Raw genomic sequence first — 23149 nt, forward strand, 5'->3', positions numbered from 1 at the left:
AAAAGCGCCTTACCAATCAGTAAAAGCCTTGGAATCCACGCTTGCTGGACTAAGTTCAGTAAAAAGTTAAGTCCATGTATGTATTTCATAAAACTAGTTTTTTAATTTCAAAATCATTTACACGAGAGCGCAGTTATATTCAGTTTTTTAGTCGAGCAGGCGAGCGGTTTCATATTCACAACTGTTCCTAGCATCTACTTGAAAATTCTCGATATACTATATGAGAACGACTGACGGCTCTACTGTGTACTACTTAACCATCGAGAGCGACGTCGATTTATGATCGAAAAAATTTGAATATAATGCATTTACTCGGCAGATTATTTTTGAGAGGTGCACATATACATATATATCTTTATATCTTGCTCAACTCTTATTGCAACGATAAGATCGATATATTTTCACATATTAGTCTGCTTATCGCATTTTTGTGCACCCTGCCGGCGATAAACCGACGTCGCCATCGGGCATCCAACCAATGTCAGAAAAAACGCATGTGAACGGCATGAATGTAAAACAAGTCAGAAAAGAAAAAACGGCAGCGCGTCAGTTATTTAAAAGTTTTTCAACGTTTTTTCTTCGTTTTTATAGCGACAAGATGCATTTAGGCGCGCGTACCTTGGGCAGGTCGCCCCTGTTGCTATCTTCACTGCTCGTGAAGGTGCTCGAAGTGTCAATGCCGGAGTCTTTGGTCGCGCTGTCTTGGCTACCCTGCCGATCGGCTTCCCAAGACCAATCTTCCTGGGAGTCACCACCGGCATTGGTCCCACCGTGAAAACGCACCGTCTTTTTCCCCCTTCGCTCCGTGAACCTTTAGCGTAAATTTTTGCCTTTGTCTTTTTATTCAAATACAATTCATGAACCCAGTATCGCGAGTTTTCACAAATCTCTAGTAAATTTGAATGAGGCAATACTCGAGGCAAGAATTCTCACGCGAATAAGTTTTTCGAGGATTTGAAAGTTATGCCAAAGTTTGCCTTTCCGGTGCATACATAGACATGCGTTTTAACCGAGCCGGCAAGGTTTAAGTGATTTCAACCAAAGAACGATTTATTCAGCGAAAATCACTCGTCCCGCCGCCGTCGGTAAAACAGTTCGTCGGTATGTATCGAGATGAATGAATGAAACGCTCTAATTTTTCAAAGCAACGCACCTCCTACTATCCGCTCGCCACTCGTCGCCGTTGCGACGAAAGCTCCTTCTGACGAGGGTGCTCTCTTCTTTACGCGGCGAGTGCCGCTCGCCGTTATACTCGATCGCCGTCATCGGTTCGCCCGGATCGTGACCGTTGTGGAAGTACACCTTCCCTACAGTAGATCAAAAATTTGTCTATTTTTGTTCTGTTCTCTCTTTTCTTTTCGCAGCTGAGCTTTGGTAAATGTACTCATTATTGAATATGCCCTCGATTAGTACGCGTACATGTATCGTTATTCCTATTATTATGTCTGCTATATCTGCAAGGTTTTGTCGTAAAAATGCGGTATGACCTGAATGATATATGCTTTGAAATGAATCGTGTGCCACGCTTCGAACAGAAGGACTTATAGCTGGAAAAAGCACAGTATGATTTGTAACTCTCAAACTCGAATTGTATATAAACGCGCAAGATCCCGTCCCAGCTAGCAAGTAAAAACTCGGCGCTGTTCCAAAATCTTTAGGGGGAGTCGCGTCGGCAATGATGGGCTGCAACAACTTTGTGTATTCTCTGGGCAAGAGGCTCGTGTGCTGCATCTGTATGATACAGTTGTATGTATATGTATATGTGTGTGTTCGCGTGTGTGTAAGCATGTCTCTTTGGTCGTCGTTGTCCTGGAACTGCCAAAGTAAGACGCTGTTTCAGCGCAAAAAAGCATCAGAAATAAGATCAAGCTCGAACTGGAAATATCTGGATTCATAATCTAGATCTTACCACAGCAAAATGTGTATATAATTCTGAGGGACCGAAGATCAAACGATAAAAGCACTGCAGAGAGTGAAAGAGAAAACAAGAGTAAACCAATGGCGAGTGCGAAACAAAGTGTGAAACGTACAGTGTGAAGCGCGTGAATTGATCCACGGTATTGCTACCAAATCTGACCATCACAAAAAAATCACAAGGCCATAGTTAACAAAGGAGGAGTTTTCATGTAGCTGTCATAGCGACAGTCATAGCGACAGTAATAATACCGTGGATCAATTCACGCGCAGTGTACACCCGCGAAAAAAGCAACCGCTCGAGCGTATACTATATCCGAGCTTAATAGGCGGATCGGACTTTTGGTTCCATCCGTAGCCCACACACATATACACATGCGCACACATACGCGCGTACGCAAACGCAGAGAAAAAGTTCGATTCCCTCTTGCAGTTTGCTCGATTAACGAGGCGATAGCTGCGTGTGTACACGGTATGTATAAGAATAGACGCGTCGTGTGCGTGTGGATGACGTTTCCGTGTCGTTGTTTCCTGCGTGCGTGTCTGTGTGTGACTCGCCGCCAGACAGAAGCAGCGCTTCTCTCCTCGTCTTTTAATGCTTCCTTCACATCGATTTAATAGGTCGACAATTCGTCGGGCTTTGATTCGAGGCAGGCTCGAAGGCGCGCGTGCTTTCGATGGCATGCGGCGCACGCGCGACTGATGCGACGAGCGCTACTTCTGCCTTTTGGGATATAATGTATATACATAGATTAGAGCGTAAATGATTTATCATTTTAATCGTATAAGTGCATATATTTGTTTGTGTTTGCGGGCCAATTTCCTGAAACGATCAAGATTTTCAGTGAGTCATATGTTTGTTGTTGTAGCTGTTGTTGTGGTCGTGGTAGTGGCCCAGAAACTTATGGAAGTAGTATATAAATACTGCGGCTTCGTCATGCGGCATATTTACTGTGTTCTCCTCCGACAGGGACAAATACACGCATAATCCACGACACCGCATGTGTGTACAGTATATTCGTGTAAGTGTATACAAAATGAGTAACTGCAATTTCAACGTTCCAACGAAACACATGGCATTGTGCTGTTATATATATATATATATATATATATATATATATATATATATATATATATATATATATATATATATATATATATATATATATATATATATATATATATATATATATATATATATATATATATATATAGTGTTTAGAAACTGACACAAAACGTAGACAGACGCTGGACAACGCTGGACAGAGAGAAACAGATACACAGAGATAAAGTTCATCAATCCCAAGCTCAGAGCTTATTATCCACCAATAGTGACTCACGCGACAAATAGATACACGTGTTGTATGGCCAATAATTTTTGAAAATAGCAAATGTGCGATTATAGGATATAGGAGAGGTTCGTGTAAAGGGAAAAAAATAATTATCAAGTATGCAGTGTGCGCGCGCGCGCGCAGAGCCGCGATAATCGTATATAAGAGTCGTAAGTGCGCGTCGATCTTCACGACTGAAATTCCGCGCTAATCGCCGGCGAACTCGCCTCGCTCGTATCGATCGTCCGAAATCCGAGAGGAAGCCAGCAGCGCGACGAAGTATAACGAGAAAAAGTGTATAGTTGTATACACACACGCGCCCCCGTCGTTGGCCATACGCGAAACTTTCTTTATTGGAGTGCCGCTATACTGGCGTTCAGTAGCAGCGGCGGCGGCGGCGGCGGCGGCACGTGCTGCTCGTTTTCTTATCAGTGCTGTTTTGCGAGAACTCTTGTTCACCCCTCTATATTATCGTGTATGGCGCGCCGAGGCGAGTCCCCTTGGCCCCGAAAATATTTTTTCCTACACGAGGATCCAGTCTTTTCCCGGGAAATTTATTTCCAAGTGCTTGGCTGCCACGCCGAGAGCAGATACATTATTTAATTAATTAAGTTTGTCGTCGTACTTTCAAGTGGCTAGAACCGAAAAGGCGTGAGATGGATCGCAGGTTAAATCTGCTTGTACTTAGCGATACGAATAAACCTTGTTAGATTTGTTTTATTGTCTATCGGACGCGTCGATTTTTCGTCGATAAAGACATAGTTCAAAAGCAACGAAAACTAATTCATACATCAAAACGCATACGAATTTATTTGATAGTGCAACAAACATTGTCATCAGTAGAGACGCAGCCTGGATTCGACCGAAGCCTATAAAGCGGTCGCGATGAGACGCCAATAACCATCAAGTCTCCCCAGGAAAGTTTCCAAAATCCTCCAATACACGCGGCTCAGGCAAACACGGGGAGAAGAAAATTGGCGCGCGCGCGCGCGTTTTTTCTCTCTCACTCGGCCGCGTAACGTCGTTTAGTTGCGCGTCGTTACGATTCACCCCTTTTTTGTGTGTCCGTCCCGCTCTCGGCTTTTATTAAAGCGCCATCACGCGCGCGTGATGAAAAAAAAGGCGGAAAGCCGTCGACGCTCGACGATCGCGCGCAAGTGTGTGTGTGTGTGTGTGCGTGTTTATATGCTGGGTATACGGTGGATAAAAAGAGGGAGAGACACTCATGCACAGACGTGGTCATCATGTGAACGTACGCACATGACACGCCCGTTTTTCTCGTATGGTGGTGATCTTTGCTCTTGCTTTTCCTGAATAATTTATCCGAAAGTATGCACGTGATTCTGCCAAAACTCACCCAGATAGTGTTTAGGTCTTGGATGACACTTGGCGAGCAAATGAAATCACGCTGTATGGATCTACTGAAATCTTGGAGACGGACTGATGAAACCGACACTCCGCTCTGAGATCTCAGTTCAAAGTTGCGAACATCGGTACGATAATCAATTATAAATCAACTTGTAGATGAGAAAGTGCTAGACAAAAATGATTGGAGACTATTTTTGCATTGATACGATTACTCTGGAGGATTTTCATTCGTTGATACTTTTCAAGGCCTACCGGCACTATCGGAGCAGAATATGGCAGAATCAGACATCAACATTTTTCGAATAAGTATATTTTGATCGCAATATGAATTTCAGTGCCATGACAAGTGAAGGATCACCTGTCATCAGGAAAAGTCAAAGAAATAAGGTGTACAATTAAAGAAAATATAAAGAGACTTGGAGTAGAGGAGTATTAGATATCGATATTATATCAGATAGACAATTATGCAGAGGACACATCAGGGGAGCGATATTGCGAATGTAAGAGACAGAGACAGAAAGATAGAGATTGAGAGAAGTGAATACCGCGAAATACATCTTGATCCTCTCGTTGGACATGGCGCGACGAGTCATTTTCTCTCCTGTCGTGTCTCTCGATTTCTCCGCTAAAAGCCAATTACAATAAGCTATATGTTGGATTGCCAGCATTTTCAAAATATTATGCATATCCTACTATAATCAGTCGTACGTGTTAACTCCCAAACGAGTCATAGCGCAAGAATTGCGCCGCACACGCGTTTTATTCGTAAAACGCAGAGCTTAGCCCTCGAGGGTTTTCAAAATTTCACCCGAAACGCCCCAGCAGAGCGGTCGACGCTTTAATGCGAATAAATAGGACGTCAGAGTGTACCGCAGCGCTTCCCTCTGCATTTAAACGCTACACGACGCCGGCTTAGCGGCAAGCCCCGCGGCGTAAATCAAAGGAAAGCCAGGAAATAAAAAAATACCAGACCCGGTTTCCTGTTTTTGCGCTGTTTCTTCCTGGTTCAGGGCGATCCTTCAAAATTTCGGCTGAGCTTCCCCGGTAGAAATGTCAACGGTTCAATGGCTTAGCAATGGCTTATTTAACTAATAACGCCAATGAACCGCTTAGAAAACCGCTAAGTAACCGCTTACTGTAATAGAAGCTTATGCACAGCTCCTTGCAGTTAATTTGCTTAAATTCAGTTTACTAGCCATACGTATACAATTGTCAGGTTAAAACTTTTATTAATAAATATGAATTTACCTATATTGTTGAGTATAATTGAAAAAAGGTTAGGAAATGCAAAGGACATGTAACAATTTGTAGATAATATATTTAAGTTGTATCTAGATAGGTTAAGAGGTTAGGATAATCACCAGCTAAATGAATCAATTTAATTGTATTAATATTTCAATTTTTTACATATAATATAGTCCTATTCTACTACCTGAACAAGGTTTGTATGATACGCATGCACTGCACTTCATTTCACTTGACCGTACCAAGTCATGAACTGTTATTTCATAATGTCATGCTGTCTGATTCAATAAGATAAATAAAAATTGTTTGTATTAGCAAACTAAATAGTTCAAAATGCCTTGTTCAACAAAAAACCAAAAAAGAACCCATTCAAACATTCATTGTGGTTTGGGGTACATAAGATAAGAATTTCACATTTTTCTTGGCATCGGTGATTTTTAACCAAAATCTCAAATCAGTCAATTAAAGTAATAATACAATAAAGATTGCTTGAACTTATTAATCAGCTCTTGGCATTTTCAAAAAGAGTGCACATCAATAATCTTTATTGTGTTATTACTTTAATTGACTGATTTTGTGAAATTCTTATCTTATGTACTCAAAACCACAATGAATATTTGAATGGGTTCTTTTTTAGTTTAGTCTCGTTGAACAAGGCATTTTGCACTATTTAGTTTGCTAATACAAACAATTTCTATTTATTTTATTTGATCAGACAGCATGACATTATGAAATAACAGTTCATGACTTGGTACGGTCAAGTGAAATGAAGTGCAGTGCATGCGTATCATACAAACCTTGTTCAGATAGTAGAATAGGACTATATTACATGTAAAAAATTGAAATATTAATAAAATTAAATTGATTCATTTAGCTGGTGATTCTAACCTCGTAACCTCAAATTAGCCTCCGGCAGACATCTTGGAAACTTAGCGGTTCCTAAGCCACATTTTTTGTTAAATTTTAGCTTGGCAACCGTTAAAACAGTTAGCTAAGTCTAAAGGTCTTAGCAAATTCGAACCGTTAATTTTCTACCAGGGTTTTTCCTACATAGATTATCCCGAGCGAATCGTTGCTTTATTTAGCTCTCATGTCATGTGTGTACGACATCACGTGAAACAATTACGCGTGTCACCTGTATACAAGGCTGAAAATGGGACCGCGAGAGGTCCGAGTTTTCGAGAGAAGCTGGAAAAAACGCGAGCCTCGAAATTCTACTCGGAGCCGCGCGACAAGAAAATCTATGATATAATATTTTTATAGTGTCGAAGGCTCGATAAATTGCGCTTCAGCCCGCGCGCAATAAATCAGGGCCGGTCGCGCGTGCCCGCGGACAAAAAGAGGGAAATGAACCGAAAACGAGAACGAGATGGCGTGCGCCGACGTAAATTTGAATGATCGCGTTTATACTTGTCCCCGATGCGACGCTCGCGTCTCTTACTTTATTTCACGAATATCTGCGAGACTCCGCGCTTTAATTTTCCTGCAGTTGTAACTCTCTACACTACACTACTTTGAACGAGCTATGATATTTGATTACGGGGGTGGCTATCGGTAATGTACACAATTATGTTTTATTCCTCTATATGTATAATAATAACTCATCGCATTCCATTTCATCTTCCTGCGGTCGGACTTATAATAAGAGGAGACTAGTTTCACTACAGTCAGCGCACACTATGTATCTCTACGTAGGTGTAATTATATTGTATATATATATACACATCGACTCGCAAGTATCTGTTTGTATAGAAAACCTTGTGGCAACAATCCTGGGCTCGGTCATCGTAGATCCAGCCCAACGTATCCTGTTAAAAAACTGCTGAAAAATAAGAAAAAGAAGACGGAAAAAAACAAACGGCGGATACACAATAGCGCTAGTATATGTATATGGGGCTGCGCGTGTTTTATACACAATAAATAAAATAGATATAACATTAGATGCGAGTATAAAACGGCGGGTCGAGCCTACGTTGTATACTTATACGTATATATAACTGCTGCTGCAGCGACGACGCCGGGTAAGAGTTTCCGTGCGGCAATTTACATTAATTATGCTCTCGTGTACACATGTCGTGTGTATGTCGTTCATAGACACATAGAGATGTATAAACGCGTGCACTGGTCTCTCCGATGTGTGTATGCGCGCGCATATATACATACACACATATATATATATATATATATATACACACACACCAAAGAGAAACAGTATAGTAGCATATGGAGGGATATAGGGAGCTGCGCTGCAGCGGTGCAGTGTATAGCCTTTAATAGATGCACGGCACCAGGCGCACGGTAGTATACGGCAGCAGTATAGCAGCAGAACAGCAGGAGCAGCAGCAGCAGTAGTAGTGCGGTATAGCGCTTCGTTATAATGGACTTACCTCGCGGAGATAGGAACTTCGGTATGGAACACATTCACACACACAGACAAGTGCGCGTGCACGCTCACGCAGACACAACGAATTTCTAGTCTATAATTATAATATTGTGCATCTACCAATGGGAGCAACAACTTCGGGCCATCGACAAACTATGTATATGCCAGATACACGCGGTATTAGTATAGTTTTTACTGTGTTTTGCCTAAACTCTTGTATATGGATCGTATGTAATATACCATTGTTAGGTTTTTTTTATATGTTTATTTTTTTGTATTCGAAAAAATGCTCGGGTTTTATGTACCATTCCCTGTCATATCATTTCTGCCGAAGTGAAAGGTACAAGCTTCTTCAGATTTGCATCTCTTTTTCTGCCCATCTTCGTTATCTGTTGTATCGTTAGAATATATATATATATATATATATATATATATATATATATAAAGTATATGTTTCTCATGACCTTTCTTTTGTCGTACATTTCATATCTTTGCTCATAATTATGCAGCATTCATAGACAAGTGTGCAATCAGACTTCTCCCAGGAATAAATAATTCGATTTCGGTATGTTCGCAGCAATTGTGTGCGTCCCCATCGAAATTAACGACGAATACACCGCGCGAATAGCAAGGACGACGCGTTTTATCAACAGCAAATATACCGGCGGACTTGAAGCACCGCGTATCACGATAAAGACTTTATATTGTTCACTGCGCGTATTGTCATCTAGTAAACGCTAACTAATTCACAATTACCCTAATACTCCTCTCGCACAAGAGGAAATACACCGACGGAAATTCGAAATGCCGCGGCATGCATCAGTAGGAAGATTCTTTATCCTGTGAAAGGAATAAGCACGCCGCGAGTGCACAGCGGGAGAAAATTCAACAAAATCCGCTGCAACGGCTGAAAAATTCCATTCAATGCACGCGCAGCTAAAATAGCCAACGAACTTTTGAAAAAAAGCCGGAGTGAAGGGGAGAAGGAGCGGAGGAAAAAATCTGCGCGCACGAGACGCTTATCGCGAACTACGTCAGAGCTCTAAAGAGCGAAAAATGAGCGTTAAGGATGTGAGCCGCATGGTATGGTAAAAAAAAACGAACCGAGCTTGATAGCTTTATATCTTTGAGTGCGGAAAATAATTTAGATATGACTTCGATCTGATAAAGTAAAAAAATGAGTAATGATTTGTCCATCTATAATAAAGGGTTCAATTGTGATTTCAACTTTTAACTATAAAATGAAGCATTGAAATGCTGCCCTTTAAGTTCATGCCCTAAATCGACTATAATGAAATTAATCGCCGCTTTCGATGTAATATTTGTAATAAAGCCAGCGTATTATATTGTGCCGCAAACAAACATTTACAAAGCACGTATGAATCGTGTGTCGAGTGCCATGGTGAAGCGCGCGAATACCACTGGCATCAGAGCTGACAAATCACCTTATTCAAAAGGGAGAGAAAAATTCCGTGAGCTGTGCGTTTTTAAAAAGCGCGCGACCCTGCATGTAAAGCGCAAGCTCGCGTACTTACAATCGCCGCGCGAACGAGCTTTCATTCAGTTCTCTCTTTCTCGCTCACTCTCTCACTCTGTTTGAATTCGCCCACGTGCCCAGGCATACTTCCCTCTCTCTTCTAGCTGACGTCACCGGCCGCCGCGTAGGCGAGTCGACAAACACGCTTATACGTATGTGCTGTACGCCCGATTGTAGGTACACACAACGCGCGTATACATGTATAGACGTGGGACGGTTGTATATGAGAGGACGCGGTTGAGTAGTGGTGTTCGGATAATTCAATCGAATTTCACTTAGCGACGAGGGAGGCTCGAGACCAGAAGGTCTTCCTTTTTGGAGGATAAATTGCATTGTTTACATCAGGGCTCTCAAGTTGAAAAGCTGCTTTTATTTATTTTCAAAATAAGGAACTCCAGGCTTATTAATAGTCATGCCATGAGAATTGCAAAATTATATCACTATCGTTACCAGAAGAGTATGAACGCGGGGGATGGGAACTGTTCCTGTAAACTAAGAATATACGATACCGAAAATAGCCTCAAGATTTCTCGCCCCGTCTCAACTTCGAGATCTCGCCTCGTCTCGAGAAACATATTAACAATTACACACCAACTATCGAACGCGTGAATCTCTCTACTGCATCATCTTCATCGGCGAAGCCGCAGGTGCGAAAGGGATTTAAAAGGCGGCCAGACTATTAATTGCATTAAGCCGGAAACACGGCTACCTGCTATTGATGCGTTGTCAAAGAAATCCAAGAAATATATAATTTACTTTTTACATATAACTACCTTGATTAAGAATTGGTTGTTCTGCTGACTGTATATATTTAAAAAATGTCAAGGCTCTTCGTGAAAACCGAAGCAAAACAACTACGTAAGACTAATAATTTTCCGGCTAGACCAAAATGCATTTTTGAACATTGTATACACGTTTTGATATTTTGAAATCATATTTTTTCACTTTATCTAAAAGTTATACCGAAGTTTTTCGGATATCCGAAATTCTTCGACGAGATAAATCTCGATTCATCTCAAGCCTGGTCTCGCACATCCTTACTGTATCAACTCTAAAGGGGCAGCTGCTTAAATGAAAAACCGAGATGAATATATTGAAAACTTTGGATAATAGTCATGAGTATACGCAGGAAAAGCTTAGACACCATCACAGCTAGTAATAGAATAGACGAGAGGAGGAAATTTTCATTGTTTGCGTAATAGTGACGATGGAGGAGGAGGTGAATTTCGCCGAGGAGTTTTGAGAACGGCCGGAATCGATGATGAAGGTGCGCTGCGGCGGTTTCTCGAGTGAACCCTCATTATAATGAAATTGAGCTTTAATGAATGCTCAAGCTCTCGGTCGAGGCTCTTGCTTCTTTTCTCTGCTGTATAATTGATAGTTTAACGCGTGCAAATTTACAAGTTTGCGCCGATGGCATCGATGCCATCAGGAATCTCTCTCTAAATGCGACGCGAGCGAATGAATAGATCGATTGATTACATTGACAATGCCGTGGTGTACGCAATTATATTACAGCGATGTAGCTCTGTATGTACAAAGATACCTAATATACATACGGCTCATAATGCAAATTCAAGCTATGCGATTTTGTTCTGAGATGACGATGACGGCCACTGGCTCAAATTAGGTCATCAGTACCTAGGATATTATACCTATACAGTATGAAATAAGACACTATTCTGAAGGATGTATCGAGACGATCGCTAAACTAACGCTACAAATACTTTCTTCAAAAAGAAATGATTAAACGCTCACCAATATAATCGATGGACTCACCAGACAGCGTAAATCAAAACAATCAGATACTTGATATCCAGACGAGTTAATAATGCATAAACGCAGAGCGATGTCAAAACTGACTTTCTGGCGCGGCAGCACTTAGGAGAGTGAAAAGGGGCAGGGGAAGGAGAAAAATAATGCAGCGATGAGCGCAATCGATGTCTGAACATAAAAGCAGCGAGAGGGGCGAAAGCCGGCTATTCCTGGACGATGGCTAATCAGTTGTGAGTCAGGAAAGTCTCGTTGCAACTAGACGATCAATACTGTGATTTCTTGAGCGCGGAGAATGATCTAAACGGATATAACATAAACAATCTTGAAAATCGAATGTGAAAGACGAAACAATATAGGTTTTCCCCCAACGTTTCGTACGCGATTCTATATCGAGTGCTGAATTAGCTTGCAGACAAAAAATAACCCTCTATCTCTATAAACATGAAAACTGCATCGTCTTAATTTTAGACGCAAACTCATTCAATTACCCCTACTTCCGCGAGTAAATCGATTTTCTCTTTGATTTATACACGCTCCAACCTACACTCAATTATAAATAATTTAAAATTAACATCATCAGATAATATCAGAATACGGAGTAAAACGAAAATAGAACGCCAAATACAAGAAGTGTATCAAAATCGGACCGCAATAACACATTCGCGCGAGTCTGAGAGCATACGCATCCATAATCAATAAGCCTTTCTGTCACTAGGCCGGCGAGTTTCCGTCCACACATCGCGTCCCGCTACACTGGAATCTGCGCCGATATGCGAAGTACGCGTACTTGTAAACTGGATCAGCACGTCGCGCGCATCGAAAGCCAAGGTGGCGAGAAATGGGCCGCGCACGCAGGCACGCCCATGAAATACGCTCGCATTGTAAGTCGCGAATTACCCGCGTTAATTCAGTCCGCGGGGGAATGATTTTCAATCAGTGCGAATGAACAGCGATGATCAACGATTTTTGCAGCCCATCGCTCGACTACCACGGCCTTTTGTACTCTCGAATATTCACGGGCTCGCCAATTCGAGAATTCATATTATCATTCAAATATAATTCGTACCGTTACATAACTACGCTTGGAACAAACACACTTTATACTAATTAGCGCTCGCGATATGAAGCATGTCTTTTTTCGAAATGCGGTCGATCAATACACAATTGATAAATTTACACAGCGAGCCTCGTTGTAGGTGGGGAATATTGAAAATCGAAGTTTTTTTCACTGTCCTCGAGAGCTCGTCTAGTTGCACACTTTTCTAGTAGCCTGATGTGCGTTACGACTTTGCGTTTTGTTACGAGTTTCTAAACGTTCCTGATGATCGTTGTGGGTGTATCATCACTTGTCATTATAGAAGCTCTTTCGATTTAATAAAAAACAAAGATATTGCTACACAAACAAATTGACACCAGGAGCGTTACCGCGCCTAGCTTTTCTCGCGCAAATTTAAGACAAAAAGAAGTATTAAGTAGGAAAAGGGATATATCCCCAGTCGATAAAAGGCAGTCGTCCGCTACAGAGGGCGCTGAACTTACCATGCTCCCGATCGTCGTGCTCGTCGCTGGCGCACTCGGGGGTGCTGCGTTCCTCCTCGCTGCTGCTGAAACTGCGCTGACCGTGTCCGCCGGGACCCTGGGCGTGGCTCGGATGTAGCTGCTGCTGCTGCTGAACCGGCGGCTGCTGGTGCGGGTGCTGCTGATATTGCTGCTGAACCACCTGCTGGGGTGGCATCGGTCCGGGATGCATTGCAGGCCGCCCCATACCGCTCTGATCGATCACCGGATGCCCATAAGCCATCGCTATGTCCGAATTCTGCTCCTGTTGCAACAGTGATTCGCAAACACACCGGCGGACTTAGTTACTGTGGGTTTGTGGCTCTCATCGCGTGTTTTCATCGACAAACATAATATTCTTTCATTGGAACAAACACGCTGAGTGCAGTTGAAGTACGAGTCTAGTCAATTTTTCGAATATCAGAGTCTCAGCTCGTTAACAACGTTATAAATGTTCTACTATTATAAAATTTAACGGAATTGTGACTTTAAAGAGCGGGCTACCGTACTCTTGTATATATAGATATACATATAAGAATGTTATCTTTATTACGAGCCAATTATTTAGAATTGGGCTTTAGATTAAATCATTGGGTAATTTTTTCCCCAGAATTATAGCTGTTCTTAAAAAACATCACGCGAATGAGCTAGAAAAGGGCCACGAAAAGGGCCTTCGTTTTGAGAAGAAAAGTCTACCTGATAGATTTGCCGCTGCCTCTGGTAGGACGAGTTCTGCCTCATGAGGCCGTCGAGCTCGCCCCGATAGAGGTTGGGGTCGTCCTCGGGAAAGGCGGCCGGATGCCTTGGCGTCTGCTGGCTTTGATAAGGCGCGACGTGCGGAGTCGGCAGGGTCCTCGAGTGCGGCGACACGGACATCTCGACACCGCTGTCGCTGGTTGATAGCCGACGTCCCGGTGGTATCTGCGGTGACGGGGACGAGAAAAGGAGAATCCATGAAACGCGCGCATCCTTATGAGAGATGTGCTATAGCTCGCGGGTAAAAGATCGCATACGCACCTGGTCCTGATGCGAGTACTGTCGCCTGAGGAGACTGCTGCTGCGCTGCAACAGCGGAAGGTTCTCCTTCTCCGCGGCGCTGTGGGCGCGCTCGAGCTTGGGCCGCTTATCGTGAGTTTGATCGACCAGCAGGCCCGGCGGCAGTACGCCCTGCATGTCCTCCTGCATACGGCGCAGCATCGCGCTGTCCGCGCCGCCCAGGTTCGACTTCATTATCCATTGTCCCGACTTCGACAGCAGCTCCTGCTTCTTCCGACACAGTATGCACACCCATATCACCTGCAACAAATCGGTTGTTATCCTTATTCTATGCGTATATGAGAAATACATGCAAAATACATGTAGAGGTATGGGTTTCTTTTCGCTTCGCCGCTCGCTCGAACTCTCTGCGAATTTCGCCGAAAACCCTTGCAGGTGAACAGGAATTAACTTATCGAGCGGTCAGATCGCGCGTTTACGCCTGTAATGATAATGCAGGACTCGTAAACACCTGCGGCGCGCGATAATACGAATTCCCCTTTTGTTCGCGCTCGCGACGTCGTTGCATCGACGAAAACTTTTCTCTCTCGCTCGCTCTCTAGCGCTCCCCTCGAACGAATCGAGGTCATGCACTTGTACGCTGCGCGACACGGGGCAAAAGGCGATCGACTCTCGCAGCGGCGGCGGCAGCAGCTGTGCAGTGGGAGGGATACTAAATAGGTGCTCGTGCCATTGTGCACACCAGACGGCCAAGGCAGAGAAAGAGAGAGAGAGAGAGAGAGAGAGAGAGAGAGAGAGAGAGAGAGAGCGCGTGTACGCCCGATTGTTGCTTTTATTATTGTAATTGCCATTATCCGGCGAAATACAATTTTCGGGCTTGTTGGTCAGTTTATGCGCGCGTTGGAATCTTTAATTGGACGCCGGATGACAACAGCGGGTCGGGCTGTTTCTATTGAACTTTCAATGAATCGCTCTGTGCGCGTTTTATAACGACTTTGATTACTGTCGGCTTTTGCTATAATTGAGATTCAAAAAAATTCTTCCGCCGCCGATAGTTTTCAATCTAGTTTAGTAGCCATTAGGAAAATCAAACAACCACCGACGAAAAAAGAGCCTTTCACTCGCGCCTCTTTCTCCCTCGCACACGAGTCAAAGCAGCGCGAAATAAAGGACAAGAAAGGACGCGAACTGCCGGAATCCGCATTGAGGGAAAAATAAAGGGACGCATTTGTTCGCGCGATTCCGAGGAAAGCAGTTTCGCGCTATATCGATAAGAATCTGGCTCCCCCACCCCTATATACGTCGCCGCGCGAGGGAAAAATAAATCTCGAAAAACTGCAGCTCCGTCGCCTCTGTGTGTGAGTGTGCGTGTGTGTGCGTGTGCGTATAGGTATACTGCAGAGAGGGAGAAAGAGACGCGCGCCTTTCACGGAAAACCCTCAAAGCCGGCCCAGGAAAACTCTCTTTTCTGCGACCTACTTGGGTCAATGGCCAATCGAATCATCGTCGTCGTCGGTTCGAAAAAATCGACGTACGGAAAAAAGGCTTTCCCCGGGAAATGCTTGTTGGCGAAGTCGAGCCTTCCGGCGGGGCGAATACGAGATTGCAAATCCGCTCGCGGAGGTTGCGCGGTCGAATCATTCGAACGAAAGCGATGTAGAATCTATGCACATGTATACGATATGTTAACGAGCTATAATATATTCGTCCGTTTAATCGTAATCCGGAAAAGCGATTTTCTTACACTCGTTCTCGCGCGGCTAATCGCGCGACACGTAATTCCGAGAAAAACTGGCCTTTTATGTCTCGCGTTAAAAAAAAAACGAGTATCGCAGCAGCGTTTCGTGTCAAGAGTTCCTTATAGGAGAATGCGCGACGCTATATAGCTTCTAACTGCTGTACTCACACATGTCGGTGTTGCGAGAGCTTTCTTGAAAAATGTGAAGAACTTCACTGCATTGCATAGTCGCCGGCGAACTTTCGACTGCGTTCTCGATACAGCAGAGGGAAATTCGTAAAATGCAAAATTACGCGCGGCAGCGCGGGACTTTCTCATAAAATGCAAAACCGCCAACTTTCGACACTGCGTCCGATTTTTATATGGAAACACACTTAATTATATTCAGGTCGATATCGGAACTTGCGGAAGAGTTTCACTTGTGGAGCTTTCGCGCCGGCTACTGTGACTCTACAGCCCGGGGCGCGTGCGTCGTCCGTGTTGCCGAGCTTTATACCGCACGCAGCCGATAACCGTTGTCTCGCTGTCTCCGATCCTCGTTAGTCATGATCTAACAAATAGTCGGCGAGATCGTCAGCTTTTTTTCCGTGGAGTTCGGCGGACGATTCGTCGCTGCCTCGCAGCTGCCTCGCAGCTGCATCGCAAAGGCTCGACTGTATGTGGCAGTCAGTCGCAAAGTCGCTCGAGGCGAGCCGGCGAGTCGCGCCGCGGGAGTGGGAGAGGGCGACGTTTAAGCAGAAAGATCGCGAGGGCGGCTGGCGCCGCTCATGCGTGAAATGATGAAGTGACGAGGGGAGAGAGCTTGAGAATTTTACTCTGATTAACTTCGCGGGTATCGTCCTTTCTCTCGAGAGGCATTGCAATTAGTCTCGAGCTGGATTGTGGTTTTTGGAATTATGAAGGGCTATACTGTCGAGTGGAAAGGGCCGCAGGAGCTGTCACAGTGGTAAGCGGCCCGATTGGTCAGACGCGCCATCGTTCAAGTCACTGCACTCCATACAGCGAGGCAGGAAAAAGCGCCAGACGTCTCTCAACGCGATTCCGGCATCTTCGCCAGAAGTCAGAGAATAAACGGCGCGTTGACAAAGCCTCGTTCGTTCAGAAAACGAAAGAATGTCGCGAGCGCGTGAAGAGGCGAGAAGAAACGCGAATAGGAAAAGTGGAAAAGCAGAGAGAGGGAGAGAGACGAGCACTGAGCCGAGTAGAGATATGAGGCAGGCAAGAGTTGAAGAGGCACTTCGGTGAGTTGCCTAGGTAGCAATATGTCAAGAGCTCGAGCCCCCCTCGTTGAGCCGGGCGGGCGAGCGGCTGTCTTCTTCCCTCGGCCTCTATACTCTGCGCAGCCGGCGACTGCAGCGGAGAGCTGCGCCCGGAAAAATTTCGAGCCCGATGCAAATGCGCGCGCCGTGTAATGGATATTCATTGGAAAAGTTGCGGGAAATTTATCGCTCGCTGCCGCCGGCGAGTTCGCAGGTGGTCGCTGCGTGTTGACACTGCGGCTGATGCTGTGTTTGCCGCCGCCGTGATTGCCGCTGAATTATTTGCCCTTTTTTCGACTTCACATCCGCCGTGATTCATGTATTCAACGCGACGGAGGAAAGTTATCGAGCTCCCTTGGCGTCGTCGTTCATTTTCGATTCATGCCCGACGCGCTGCAATACTCGTCGTCATCCGCGATTACGGGTGTTTTCAATGAACGAGTTACATATTTCATCGATCGCAACGTACGAGTGATCGAGTTTTTCGCGCGAGCGGCGCCACGTTACACCTAACGCGCTGCACGAGCTGCTGTATCTTATACTGCTATTTCGCGAGCGAGAGCAAAACATGCGGATGAACGTCGTATATGTGGTACTTTGATTGCCCGTGTGCGTAGGTGACGATAACGCGTGCGTGGGTTATAGTGCTATAGCGGGCTTTTTTCTTTCTGTCTCTTTGATGTAGAATACGCAGCTGCGCGTGCGCGAGCAGCTTTCAGAAAGTGCCGTCCGTTTGCTAGCATGTCTAATACTCGAGTATTTCTGAAGAGTAAATATGAATACCTCTAGGTTTATTAAACAGTACGTAAGTACAAATTTTGAGGGGACGAAAGTATCTAAGATGATTTGTTAAGAAAAAATCTTATTGCGATTTTTTAAGTTTAGGAGAACTATATGCAATCTATTTATTACGAAATCTCTACCAAACTTGGCACATAGCATATGCAGAGTCCCTCAAATTTCTCATTATAAATATACGTTTGAGTTTAAAATCAATTAAGCTTGATTCCAATATCACATTCTATCCATTAATGTTATGTGAAAGGGGGTATCACTTTCAACCAGATATATAAATACCAATATTTTACAAATCTTATCCAGCTTTTGGAATTGAACTATTTCCGAGTTCACTGTATCAACGATATGATTTGAAACCGCTGCAGAAACTTGTTTTTCAAAAATCAAGAAATGGATACAAAATTAAAATCGAGCAGCTTAGCTTCAAAACTGAAAAACGTTTTTTAACACCTTTCGTAAGATATCTGATGAATTTCGAAATTCGTCACCTCAAAACCCTATAAACGACCTAAGAAATCTCAAGAAGTTCAGGTCAGAAAGGCGCACGCAACCGGCGTCCGCCACCCACACCTCTACACTCGCGCGTCGCTCCCGGGCGCGGGGGGCTTCGAACTCACTCCCTCCCCTCCTCTCTAACTCTTTCTCTCTCAGGTATTCCGTCAGAGCGGCAGCTGCAGGCGCCCCGCATTGCGGAGAGTCTCGAGCAGCGCAGCAACGGCGGCGGCGCTCGTTAATATCGTGTGCGCCGATTTCGGCCTAATTAATTCGGGGCCTGCCGAGGCTGAGACTGTTTGCGGACTCGCCGAGAAAACAATGGCCGACGCTGTGCGTATGTGTGCGCGCCTTGTATGCTTCAAATATTTTGGTTCTTTGCCCGACACGTTGTTTCGCTCGGAGGCTATTGTTGGTGAGCAAGAGTTTGTTTTTGAGAATTCTAGGGTGCTAGGAATGCATCGTCGGTTAGTACCCACAACTACGACCCTATAGTCAAAATTGGCGAATATTTTACTTTTTATTTCACATATTTTATCTGAGCATGGTTCTTAGAGCCTAGAGAGAGAGAGAGAGAGAGAGAGAGAGAGAGAGAGAGAGAGAGAGAGAGAGAGAGAGAGAGAGAGAGAGAGAGAGAGAGAGAGAGAGAGAGAGAGAGAGAGAGAGAGAGAGAGAGAGAGAGAGAGAGAGAGAGAGAGAGAGAGAGAGAGAGAGAGAGAGAGAGATTAGATTAGATTAGATTAATTGCTCTTTATTTTTGTACATTTTGTTGTACATATAACAAATATAGTGTATTATGATAAAGGAATAAATAAAATTTGTGTAAGGGTATATAGTATAAGGTGTGTGTGATGTTGAGAGATGACATGAGATGAAAGAGAATGTATGTATGTTTGTGCGATGTTTATGTGTTTTCCAAATTAAAGAAATAATTTTTAGCTGCTTGTTTGAAGTGTGATATGGATAGTGTGTCGCGAAGTTGAGATGGAAGGCTGTTCCAGAGGTAGGAGGCGCTGATGAAAAATGAATTCCTCAGCGTCTCCATCTTGAAGGACGGGATGTCCAGTGGAGTCACCTCGCCCCTGACAGGCCTGAGTGCGACGTGGAAGTCAAAATAGGCTAGTAGATAAGCTGGTATTGAGGTGTTGAAAATTTTTCTAAGAAAACAGGCCATGAAGTACTTCCTACGTCCGGCGGTGGTGAGCCATTGCAACTCACGCCTGTAAGGGAGAGAGAGAGAGAGAGAGAGAGAGAGAGAGAGAGAGAGAGAGAGAGAGAGAGAGAGAGAAAGAGCCAGCACGTTGCGTTGTGTGATATGTGCAGCACAGCGGCGTGGGCGAGCATGTTAAAACAACAATATATAAATCACGATTGAATGTGATATTAAATAAAAATCTTTCATCGCGACGACGATCACCTGTGCATTGTGCGAAGCGATATGCTGTTTCATATTTTCTCCTGTGCAACGAGGTTATTCCAAAGTTTACATTTTCGGTCGACAATTTACCGACGCTTTAAATTTATTTACAGGTTATTAGCAGGTTCCAGAAGGAAGTAAGCTACCAGACAAACAGGTTTCAGATTTCTACCTACCGATAGTTACCGTTTCTAGCTATTTTTTAAAATAGCTTAAGGTAGTACTACCCAAAAGTGATTGACCGTTCAGAATTTGATAAAATTTGGTATGCTGTTAGATATTAATAAGATAAACACTCAGTTAAAATTTTGTGAAGGTTTGGAACCTGTGACCAAAGTTATAAACATTTCTATTTGCAAAAAATCTGCACTTTTCAAGTAATTGCTTGATTTCACAAAACTGACCGTTCAGAATTTACCCAAACTTTGCAGATTAGTAGATAAACATGTAACGAATAAGTTCATACCTCAAAAATCTAAACTTGGAACGCGTGAGCGTAGTAATAAACAAATAAAAGTTCAAAAATGTACACTTAACCTCAAAAAAATGAGTCAAATCAGCTTCTGTCTGAAACTTTTTATTGATAATTACGGTAAATAAAATTTTTTGATGAGAATGTTTAATCATTATTTAATGTAACTTAATTTATGCAACTTCTATTATTATCTGTATCTCGCAAATAAACAAAATATAAAAAGTGGACTTGTTTTGACTACCACAGTATGGTTAGAACTACCCTAACGAGCGAAACCCGTTAACGCTCTACTAGGGACATAAAGTATTCCTTATCGAATTTTTTGCTATTATTTTTTTAATATCAAAATTTATTAAAATTAACGCTGGTGGTGTATAATATAGACGATTTTCATGCATTATATGTTTTTTTCTCTGTATACGCTCTCTGTTTGAATCAAGCAAAGCCGAACAAAAGCCGTAAGTTGTGCGTGCGCATACGAAGGCGGAAATAAAAGAGGCGAAAGAAAATGAGGAGGCACCGGCGCCTTATTTCCCGTTTCTCATTATATACATATATGAAGGTCTCGACTTGGACTCTCGCGACTCTGCCGACCGTCCGCATACGCGCTATTCAAGTCCTCGCGTTTCTGTATCTCGCTTCAGCATCTCGAACTAACGAAACTTCGTCCCGAGAATCCTTTGCAGTGCAGAAGCTTTGGACGTATTATATACCTGCACTCGCTGGTCCATGTCGGCGCATAAACTTTGCGTACACTCTCTAGCGTAGTTCAAGGCCTCAAAGAGACGAACTGCTGCGGCTTTTATCTCTCTATCATATCGTTGTCTATAAGTTAAGAGTCTCCGTATTCGAATTACAGTCTCGCAAACGACGATTGTATCAGTGTGCATAAGTTTGTACAACGACGCGAGAATCGCACGGAAAATTGTAGTTGACACACAGATTGCGACATGAAACTATAGAAAATAGCTGCCTAGGTCTTTGATGGGTCGTGTAGATCCTTCTATGTTGTATAGGATGTCGTAATCATTTATGTCTCGTCAATGGCTCCTTCAATATATACTCGTCTCTTTTAAAAAATGATGACCGGATGTTGCGAAGTCTAAAAATTATGAATGCACTTGATTGGTGAATTTTAGAGGGAAAACTCTGCTTTTACACGACAGTTTTATTAATTATTCAATTTTTTCAATTAGTGGTTTATAACTTTCATTTACTGATGTCAGATTACGTTCTGGTTCAGTGTTTTACAGTCCCGTTTCTAATGTCTTAGTTCTAATTGTCCTAACCCCAAAATTCTAAATGCGCCGGAGCCTGACAAAATATAACAATGACAATTATTAATATGGGCATTTGATCATATTGAATTTTGCTAGTGCTTATCACGTTCTATTATGTGAAATGCTAAGCCTCAGCGATTCCAAACAAATTTCTAGCCGATTCGCACGATTTTGAGCAAGAATAACTTGATTTGATTTAGACATGTTCACTAATGAAAAGAATTAATTAATTCTTCACGCCCTGATGCAGGGTGAAATTTTTTACTTGTGAAAACCACTCAAAATTACTCGACCTACTGCGTATGCAAACAGTGATCCGCCAAAAAGCAACTGAAACTACTGTGCTCATCACTCTATTTGCGTTGAAATACCCCTGATTATCATTATGACAGTACAGGTTGTTGTTGCTGGCAAGTTTCGCCGCAGGCCTCTGCTTGATAATATACACACACGTACGTTGACTCGGGTGATTTCCTCTATTACCTGCTGCAGATCAGTCGGCTCATTGTAGAAGTTCTACTTGTCATGTGCCTGTCACAATGCTATACAAACAGATGTATTCCCTAAAAAATGTGTGTATCCTAACGAGATGTTTGCTTTGAATAAAATCAAGTCCCACTTTAAAACAAATTATTGCGATTATGAATAGAAAAATATCGAAACTGATGTTTCTACATGTCGTTCGTTTGTACAGTTGTGAGGTATTTTTATATTTGCAATATTGTTTCGAAATCATGAATCAACCTTTGCGCCTTTGGTAAAAAAGCTAACTAATGGTTGGCAAACCGTAAGCCAATAACGTGATATTTTTAGCAAATTTGTTGGCCAACCGTAGGGCAACCGAGTTCAAATTTCTTCTAATATACTATGGATGTGTATCAAACATTGTTTTTCGATTCAGAATAAGTAAATGTTGACTTTAAATACTTGTAATGCTTTTAAACTAACTTATTACGCATATTGCATTGAGCAAGGATTAGATAGGATTAGATTTAGAGAGTATGATATGGGATAGTTCGACTAAGAGTTGATGAATGAGGTCGACGCCTTGAAGTCCTAATTGGTAGCTTTTCTGAAATGCTCTGCACTTTTCAACGAAAGCTTAATTTTTTTGATTGATCGCGCGATCGATAAACTGTAACCTTATAATATATACTTGCTGTAGGATAGGTGGGGTGAACCGTGAATATTCGCTCTGTGTACAATTTACTATCAGCGCTACTTTTGGTGGCAAAACTGAGAACTGTATTGGCTAAAATGTATTGGCTTATATGGAGAGTTATACAAAATAATTTGGTGAGAAATTGATATTGCTTTAAACTGGCGCAAACTTTTTTGAAAGATAAATATCATAACACCTAGGGGTTTCATAAGAAATATTTTTTGTCATTTTCCCATATAAGCTACACATTTTTGCAACCGTTTAGTTCCGAGGGCGGACACCGATTTATATAGAATACGCGTAAAATCCCTCGATGCACAGAGCGAATAACGTCGCTTAACACACGAGTAGGTGTGTGCAGAGATTGAAAAACTACGTTGTTTCACTGTCCGACAAATTGACGCTTATGGCCGAATGATTT

At 43.0% G+C, this 23149-nt stretch overlaps 1 protein-coding gene across 16 annotated transcripts in view; it reads right to left on the minus strand.

The window, feature by feature from the left end:
- LOC100121009 (regulating synaptic membrane exocytosis protein 2) overlaps positions 1-23149 on the minus strand; it is a 74078-nt gene that overhangs the window by 40619 nt on the left and 10310 nt on the right. For 10 of the 16 annotated variants that reach the window (XM_031929155.2, XM_031929149.2, XM_031929147.2 and 7 more), the window contains exons 3-7: positions 14129-14407; positions 13808-14032; positions 13094-13376; positions 1154-1307; positions 619-811 (exon numbers count right to left, since the gene is read on the minus strand). In XM_031929155.2, coding sequence (XP_031785015.1) covers positions 619-811; positions 1154-1307; positions 13094-13376; positions 13808-14032; positions 14129-14407 — 1134 coding nt within the window. Of the gene's footprint in view, positions 1-618; positions 812-1153; positions 1308-5158; positions 5239-13093; positions 13377-13807; positions 14033-14128; positions 14408-16013; positions 16241-23149 lie in introns of those variants that run through there. The other 6 variants (XM_031929152.1, XM_031929145.2, XM_031929154.2 and 3 more) reach the window with 6 other exon arrangements.

The sequence above is a fragment of the Nasonia vitripennis genome, chromosome 4 (assembly GCF_009193385.2).
Source record: "Nasonia vitripennis strain AsymCx chromosome 4, Nvit_psr_1.1, whole genome shotgun sequence".
Taxonomy (NCBI): Eukaryota; Metazoa; Arthropoda; class Insecta; order Hymenoptera; family Pteromalidae; genus Nasonia; species Nasonia vitripennis.